Source organism: Rutidosis leptorrhynchoides, chromosome 3, assembly GCF_046630445.1.
Source record: "Rutidosis leptorrhynchoides isolate AG116_Rl617_1_P2 chromosome 3, CSIRO_AGI_Rlap_v1, whole genome shotgun sequence".
Lineage (NCBI taxonomy): Eukaryota > Viridiplantae > Streptophyta > Magnoliopsida > Asterales > Asteraceae > Rutidosis > Rutidosis leptorrhynchoides.
The window spans coordinates 578,697,752-578,707,082 of record NC_092335.1 but is presented as its reverse complement, the minus strand read 5'-3'; the positions used below and the strand labels follow the sequence as shown (position 1 = coordinate 578,707,082).

At 34.1% G+C, this 9,331-nt stretch overlaps 1 protein-coding gene across 2 annotated transcripts; it reads right to left on the bottom strand.

Annotated features, from left to right (window-relative positions):
- Positions 1 to 2,548: 2,548 nt before the first annotated feature.
- LOC139898693 (calcium-dependent protein kinase 7-like) lies at positions 2,549 to 6,810 on the bottom strand. Of its 2 annotated transcripts, XM_071881454.1 has the most exons (9): positions 6,650 to 6,806; positions 5,958 to 6,549; positions 5,620 to 5,743; positions 5,356 to 5,499; positions 4,920 to 5,072; positions 4,674 to 4,789; positions 4,408 to 4,575; positions 3,732 to 3,962; positions 2,549 to 2,924 (listed from the first exon to the last, which is right to left on the bottom strand). In XM_071881454.1, the coding sequence occupies exons 2-9, from the start codon at positions 6,462 to 6,464 to the stop codon at positions 2,769 to 2,771; spliced, it is 1,599 nt and encodes a 532-aa protein (XP_071737555.1). In that variant the 5' UTR covers positions 6,465 to 6,549; positions 6,650 to 6,806; the 3' UTR covers positions 2,549 to 2,768. The 2 variants fall into 2 exon arrangements, with proteins under 2 accessions (XP_071737555.1, XP_071737554.1); XM_071881453.1 differs by having other exon boundaries at positions 5,958 to 6,810.
- Between the last annotated feature and the right edge of the window lie 2,521 nt (positions 6,811 to 9,331).

The window sequence follows — 9,331 nt, the reverse complement described above, 5'->3', positions numbered from 1 at the left end:
CCCCTTTGCACTTGTGCATTGGGATGGGGGTGGGGAGGTCTCAAGATCGAGTCTCTCCCCTTAAAAATATTCATGGAATTTATTTCCTGTAAGCCGAATTGCCCCGGAGAAAGTTTTACCGACCCGTATTCAGGACACAGATCTGACCGCCTGCCCCTCGGGATGGTATAAGGTTCGGATCCCTATAATGCGGTTCGGGTTTCCTGTCCGAAAGCGCGTGCGTGCGTGGCAAATGAGAGTATTCGATGCCAACAACTTGCCTTTCAAAAAAAAAAAATTAAATAAAATTGTAGCATAGTTTGTTTGACTTGAGGAGAATAGGGAACACATGTAATTATATATACGGCATTATGTCAATAAAACAATCGATCACATTAACTTACAATAATCTTAAAATATTATCATGATCATGAATAATTGGTAATGAGGAGATACCTTTTGGTATGGGTTGTATATTCCAATTACCACGCCGTTATTGGTGCCGATTTTAGTGTGGTAGTAACAACAACAATTTGGATTTTGGTACTCAATGGGTGGTGGTGTTGATGAATAGAAGATGATGGTGGTCACAAGTACGGCTGGCATCTATGTGCCAAGGAGAATTCAAGTCGTCAAGGAGCCCATTATATCCTTCTCATTAGTAAAGCGCTGACGTGCGCCATACAATCAAATTTAAGGAGCCCATTATATCCTTCTCATTAGTAAAGCGCTGACGTGCGCCATACAATCAAATTTAAGTTTGGCGACCTAAGAGGCCGACACTTTTTGTTATCTAAATGCGAAAACTCCATGTGGGTGAACATTGGCCCAGCGGGCAAACATGTTGGGCTTCGCCTCCGTGCACGTGCTGACACTTTTCAAAGCACTTTCTACTTTCTAGTATGCGCTTGGAAGTGATAGGATACTCAAATTGTCAGCTTCACCCAACCACACTCAGTCACCCATTCTGGTTGGGTTAACCCAGAATTACATTAAGAAGGTATGAAACTGCTTAAAAGTTGTCTGAAGTTTACACTTGGATGAAGACGAGTGACTTTGGAAACGTGATCGTACCCAAACCAACACAACTGAACAACAAGAGTATTTTTTTAATTTTTAATTTTTGGCAATAATAACGAAAACTATATAGATGGGATCTTCATCGAAAAATGAAGAACCTAAATGAAACGTACAAAGACAAGAGACCGGGAAGGCTCGAAACTAGTAAACGTCACAAGTCGACATTCACTCCAACCGAGCCCAACCTTGACTTCCAAAACCTAAACAAATACAAACTGCCAATCTACAAATGCTATTTGAAAAACAATTTAATTAACAACAAAGACATAAAACGAAAAATAACCGAATTAAGAAAGCTTTTTACCATTCCTCTTGTCCGGTCGATTTATGAAACCATCAATTTTGTCGATACGAGTCCCTTTGCCACCACGGGATTCGAAATTGTATGAAACAACATTAGACGAGGAACTACCAATATGTCCCCCTGGAACTCAAGGCATTCCTTGATCCTTAAATTGTTGAAAAAAACCAATATGATCGGCACCAGAAGAATCCCCATCGTTGAACTCCATGAAAGACCTTTGTATCGCCTCTACACATTCTATGTCGTCGGCATTATCTTTAAGAGAAAAAGTACTCTCAATGGGCACGTCTTTCCCATTGAATCTCGACACCTCCTTCTTCAACCCAATGACATCTTTGGGCCTATTAGCTTCACCGCGATCACCCAAATCCATCACCTTCTTTCTCTTCTTCTCCTTAATCAACTTACCAATCCTATCAACAAACGAAGATATTGGCATCTCATCTTCAATTTCAAGATCCAAACTAACCACTAACGGACTTTTAACAGACTCAGGCCCAACACACGAAGAAGTAGCCTGAACAACTAGAGTATAATGAATGACTTTTGTGGAATAATAAAGTTACCTTTTTTACTCGTTATCTATACAATCACATAAAATTTGGTGTACGTTCAAGTAGTTAAATATACTTTTCAAATTAGTATATTAGTTACACATAATATAAGTTCGAATTGTTAGATACAATCATACAAACAACATTATGTATGTTCAAGTAATTATATACATAATACGAAATACAAATGTTAAACCGTGTTACATTTCTAGCAACTTATCGCCTATACTTGCTTCTTGACTAACCTTTGAACCCTTTATTTTGGCGAAAAACCGACAGATTATATAACCATTAAGAAGTTTCATCTAAAGGATTAAACCCCTACAAACGAACAATCCAAAATAGAAACTATCGAGCTCAACTAACCTCAAACTAAAACTCACAACTATATCGTTAAGCAAAACAAACGAAGCAAACAAACAATAAGAGCCAAAACAACAAGACACAAATACAAAGAGAGGGAGATCAATCTAAACACATAAGAAATGTGAATCTCCATCTAAAGCATAGACGACACAAACCATAAAGACCAACGAACACAAGTCACATATCTTTGAACCCTTTATAGCAACAAGCATATCGACATTAATAAGGTACACTATCCAGATTAAAAGTTGAACTAAAACTTGTATTTAATTAGCATGTTTTACATGATCCAATTTGCTATATAAACAAACCTAAAATGATGAAAGAAGGTATACTGGCCCTTAAAGATATGTATATGTAAAACATATCCATATTTACAACCAAGATCAAATCCCTTCACCAAATATTAGTCAAAAAAAAAAAAAAATGAAACATTTTCATAAAGTATTTTATGGTCTTAAATGATCAATTGCTTCTCTAGTCGGTTATGTTGCCGCACTGGCGGCATCCAATGATCCATCTTGGAATAGTTTTAAGCTCAAGCTGTTGTATCTTTCTCGCGAATATTGTCGAGATGCTTTTCTCCAATCTGTTCCTGCCTTCATCATTGCTGTAAACTCCTCGAAACTAATTTTACCATCCTATAAGAATCAATCAAGAATGTTTAGTTAGATGGCATTTTGAGTGTTCCAAATTGATCATTCACTTCCATAAACAGATAAGAATAATGAGGTAAGGTTACTTTATACCCTTAATGTATGCATGTAAGACAAAAAGATAGATAAAAAGTAAAGGAAAAACTGTAAAGTAAAAAAAACAATGTAATAATGACATTTCTTAAGCTACGTGTTTTGCTAGAGCAATTAAATCTAGACAGAGGGAGTAGATAATAATACAGATGACCGGGTGCTAAGACAAGACGTGAATGATCACACGTTCATAACAATAACACTAAAACTTATAAGATGCACTTAACACCAAATATTTTGGTTAGTACAAGGGGTTGTCAAAACCAATAATCGAAAATTGATCGACTGGAACTTTGTAGGGATTAATCGGATTAGAAATTTGTTACATTTAAACAATAGATTTCAAAATTATATGTGAAAATATAGAAGAAAAGCATTAACATAAACATAAACTTTGACATAATCGTTCAACTGTTCAAATACTCCTAGAATCTAATTTATTCATAATAAATTATTAACCAACTTTAGCTATGACCAAATTTGACCGACTAAATCCAACTTTGACCAACTAAATCCGATTTTGACCCATTGACCAGCAATTTGAAAATAGAGGGATTTGAAAATTCTAATAGGACTAATGCTAAAAAGGATAATCGGGAATTTTATAAAAGTGTATAAAACAATACGAAAAGAAGAAGTTTCAAGATGTACATGTGCATCATTAGCATGACCAAAAAGGGTAAATGAATAAAAACCAACCTTATCAGTGTCGACATCTTGAATGATGGCAGAAATGACTTCTTCATTGTTGGCTTCATCTTCATCGGATAAAGCTTCCCGTAACTCTTCAACCTCAATGTATCCACTTTTGTTTTTATCAAAGAAAGCAAAAGCATCTTTAAGATGATCATCATTCCCCATCTTTCTTAAATGAACCGAAATCGCAACAAATTCTCCGTAATTCAAGAATCCATCATTGTCAACATCCCCCTGCAAGAACACCATACATTAGATGTAGGTATATTAATCCACAAATGGGTCAAATTGGAAGAAATTTTATGTTAATGGAACGGTTCACATGGGTCGATTTTTCCTAAAGTGTATCTATATATCAAATAACCTCCTAAAATTGATTTTACAAGCTCATATTACTACTTTAATGATGAAGTAGTCTTTGTAATCATGTCTAATGATTCAATTATTTATTTTTTATAAAAGGACAAATAGGGTCTACCCAAACCTGAACCCGTTTGACCAGTTACTAAACATGCATGACCACCCATTTTACATCCTACATTAGCTGATGAATTCAATTACAAAATTTTCATGAGATTAATATATTATGTTGCTTTTGACAACATTCTAAGTCAAACAACCGAACAAAATATATATGAAAACTCAGATTTGACCATAAAAGTCAACTTAAGAAACTTACTGCTTCCATAAGTATTTGAACATCTGCATCAGCGATTTGATGGCCAAGTTTCTGCAAACCAGCTTTCAACTCAGCAATATTTATCTTCCCTCGTTTGTTTGTATCCATCAAATCGAAACCTTGCTTAAAGCCCGCCACCTCCTCTGCCGACAAATGCTCCGCAATTACCTGCACGTTTTTTTATGTCGATACAACTTCAAGTTAGGTCATAATACAAAACGTAACAAATCGTCACATAAACAAAAATCGTGAATGCGTGTTCTTACTCTTAAAGCTCTCTTTTTTAGCTTGTTCATGACAGAAAATTGCTTGAGTCTTGCTTTCACAGTTTCACCTAACGAAACATTTGGCGCCTTTTTGGCGTTTTGTATCCACGGATGATCTAAAAGAAATCAAAAAGCAAAGGATATTTATAAATATTCAACAAATACCAGGTAAACTGAAGTTACTTACAGACCAACACAAGAAATATAACCAAAATTTATTATTTAAAAAAAACATCTTAGTGGTACCTAGAACCTCTTGAGCAGTAAGGCGCAACTTCGGGTCAGGATTGAGCATCTTCTTGACAAGGTCCTTTGCGGTGTCAGATACCTTTGGCCAAGGATCCCTCTTGAAATCTACAACTGATCGAATGATTGCTTGTGCAACACCTTGTTCAGTTTCTGAAATTTAAATGAATAATACTTTTTTTAAAATCACACCATAAAACGGGAAATGGAAATGGTTCAAAGTAGCTAAATATTCTATATAATATTCAAAATGCTTAGCAACTAAATTTTTCTATTAAATTCCGTAAAAAGTTATGTCAGTATCCGAGTACTCGCCGAGTAATTCCGAGTTATGAAACACTGCATACTTGTTACCTAACCCGCCTGCTCCGCCCCACTCATAATGCCATAGAGGATTTTTTGACCCGTTTATTTCAAGATTTATGATTGTTCTAACCTGCCCAAAAAGGTGGGACACCACAAAGCAATATATATAAGATTACTCCAGCACTCCAAACATCCACCTCGGGACCATAATTTCGTTTTAGAACCTCGGGAGCCATGTAGTAAGGGCTACCTACAATTTCGTTGAATCTTTCCCCTGTAAAAGAGCAATAAAATACTTCCATTTAGGGAAACTGCAACTATATACACACATAAAGTTATACTAACATGATGTAAATCAGATGTAGAAGATTTAAATTACGTTGAAAGTTTGTACCTGGTTTGAAGAAAACAGATAGCCCAAAATCAATAGCCTTTAAGGCTGCCGTTTCTTTCTTATTTGCAAACAAAAAGTTCTCGGGTTTAAGATCACGATGCATAACACCATTCTTATGGCACATCTGCAATAAAAATACAAAATTTCAGAATTTATTTGCTAAAGGTAACAGATGATCAACACCAATCTCATGTTTCAGCTGCAGACCAACGATCATTCTTTTGAAAATACACATACATAAACATAAACACTAAAATTTATAGGAATGACTAATATATATCATACAATCACAACACTATGCGATAAATATTTATCAAATTAGAAGAAATTAACTTCACCTGAATAACCTCAACAATGGTCTTAGTGACACCAGCAGCAGCTCTCTCAGTATAATGTCCTCTAGCAACGATACGATCAAACAATTCACCACCTTCACACAACTCCATTACCAAATGGACAGCATCATCATCTTCATAAGTATCTTTTAAGGTTACAATATTAGGATGATGTGGCATATGTTTCATTATCTCAACTTCCCTCTTTACATCCTCAATATCAACTCTAGTTCTCAACTTTTTTTTCGATATAGATTTACAAGCAAAAACTTCACCAGTAGATTTATCAGTACACATATAAGTAATCCCAAATTCACCTCTACCCATTTCTTTACCAAGAACATATGTATCCTCAATCTCAGTTCCTGTTGGGTTATCCAACACAGTTGTTTTATATCCCCCATTTGCAGATGGGTTTGACCCACCATAGTCTAATGAAAACGGGTTAGGTTTATTTTTCCCTTTTTTCTTCTCATCAGTTGTAGATGGTGTAGCACAACAATTACCCATATCACCAAATCTTCAAAATCAAAGCTTTATGTATACTAATTTCTGATTTCCCAAAAAAGCTTTAAACTTTAAGCTTTTTGGGATCCTAAATCCAATTGGGTATTACAAATTCAGCAATTTTATAACTAAAAAATAACCAAAACCTAATTTAAAAAATCAAATTGGAAAATCTTGAAATGACCCACCTGGAAAGCAATCAGATCTTGTGACCTTGCAACTTTATCTTAAATTTATGTTCTGGGTTTATTAAGAAAAAAAATCTTGATTATGTTGTTTAGCAAGAAGATAATATTTTTGGGAGAGGTGAGATAAAATTTATGAGGAATAATAAAGGGTTTGGAGGGGTTTGAAGAAAGTGTGTTAATTGGTTAAGTATGATTAAAGGTGTCAACAAATCACCGATTGCTGATTGAGAAATTGTAGTCAATACCCGACAGTTTCCACACCTAACACCAACTTTAGGGCTGCTCCATTTAGGCATACGAGTATATTCTTTTTGTTGCCAAAATTAAACGGAGTTGGGTTATCTTTAAAATAACGAGTGGAGTCTAAAAAAAAAAAATTTAATCTTAAGAAGTCATTGTAGTTTGCAATAGTTTTATGGAGGGTTCAACGAATCAACGGCGTAACTTCTGTTAACATTTAACGTTTTTGGGCCTCACATGACGGTACATTAATCATTCCAACCAGGGGCGGAGCCAGGATTTAACAATAGAGGAGCCTTGTTCGAAAATTTAAAGATGCAAACATGGTAATACTAAAAAAGGTCAACTTCTTATGTGTAATATATTTTATATGTTTAATGCGTGGGTAGATAACTATTTTACAGAACTTTGGTAACTATTAAACAAATAAAAAAATGTTACTATAAAATTTGCATTTTGAAAACTGATATTACTCATGTAAATAATTGATAAGTAAACTTATACTATATGTTTCAGTTAATAATACTCCGTATTCAAGTTTGAAAGATTGGCAACCACAAACAATCGGGTAAGATGAATAATTAAGGGAAACTTAGTTAAAATAACTATTTATAGACTATTAATATTTTATTAGAATTATCTATATATACTACTAGACAAAACACTATTTCACTATTCACCAATAGTAACTAGGGGTATTTTCGTCATTTCACCTTTTTTGTCTCCAATGATAAAAGAAGCAACTTTCGTAAAAGAAGCAACCCTTCAATGTTACCAAAAGATGTCGAAAAAAATTCTTTTTTACAAAAAATTCAACTAATTTTTTTTCTCTCTTTTCTTCTTCAACGATAAAAGATGCAACTTTCATAAAATGAACAACCCTTCAATGCTACCAAAAGATGTCGAAAAATATTCTTTTTTACAAAATAGATCAACTAACTTTAAAAAAAAACACTAAAATAAGTAACTTTCACAAAAGGAACAACCCTTCAACGTTAGACAAAACACTATTTCACTATTCACCAATAGTAACTAGGGGTATTTTCATCATTTCACCTTTTTTTGGGTCTCCAACGATAAAAGAATCAACTTTCGTAAAAGAACCAACCCTTCAATGTTACCAAAAGATGTCGAATTTTTTTTTTTTTACAAAAAATTCAACTAATTTTTTTCTCTCTCTCTTTTCTTCTTCAACGATAAAAGATGCAACTTTCATAAAATGAACAACCCTTCAATGCTACCAAAAGATGTCGAAAAACATTCTTTTTTACAAAATAGATCAACTAACTTTAAAAAAAAAACACTAAAATAAGCAACTTTCACAAAAGGAACAATCCTTCAACGTTAGATGTCGAAAAAAATTCTTTTTTACAAAATAAATCAAGAATTTTTTTTTAACTCGCATTTAAAACGGGGCTCCGGCGCGAAGCGAGGGCTCCACAACTAGTTGTGCCTATTGAGAGAGGTTAAGCACCATCTGTCCCCTCCGTCCTCTCCCCTACTGATTCAAACCTTTTCTTTTCACCACTCGTTTTTCTCTCTCTCTCTCTTGCATACTGCAACTTGTGAACTCAAAATACCATTTTTCAATATCTTTTCTGATAATATTTTAACATCAAAACCAATCTCATATTTATATTTTATTTCAGATTCATGATTCATCAATTTATTCTAAAATCAAAACTCATTTCAAGATTCAAAAGACTCTCTATTCACTTCGGACGTTTATCAGCTTCAAAAATAAAGAACCTACCTACCTAACTTCATTTCATTTTCTTATTTCCTTCCTGTAACAACACTTGATTTTTCTCATAATTCCTAAACCATTAAAAAATCAATTATTGTTCATAAAAACGTCGCTTGTTGTTCACCATCTACATCTTCGGATGAATCCAGCAGATTCGTGGTGTGGATATCTCTTGTGATGACCCGTCCTAATCCATAAGAACGAATACAATAACATATGATTACATTGCGAGGTACTTGACCTCTATATGATACATTTTATAAACATTGCATTCGTTTTTAAAAGACAAACTTTCATTTCATCGAAAGTTGACGGCATGCATACCATTTCATAATATATCCAACTATAATTGACTTAATAATAATCTTGATGAACTCAACGACTCGAATGCAACGTCCTTTGAAATATGTCATGAATGACTCGAAGTAATATCTCTAAAATGAGCAAATGCACAGCGGAAAATTTCTTTCATACCTGAGAATAAACATGCTTAAAAGTGTCAACCAAAAGGTTGGTGAGTTCATTAGTTTATCATAATCGATCATTGTCATCATTTTAATAGACCACAAGATTTTCATTTCCATTTCTCATAAATATACGTCCCATGCATAGAGACAAAAATAATCATTCATATGGATTGAACACCTGGTAACCGACATTAACATCATGCATATAGGATATCCCCAAAACAGAAA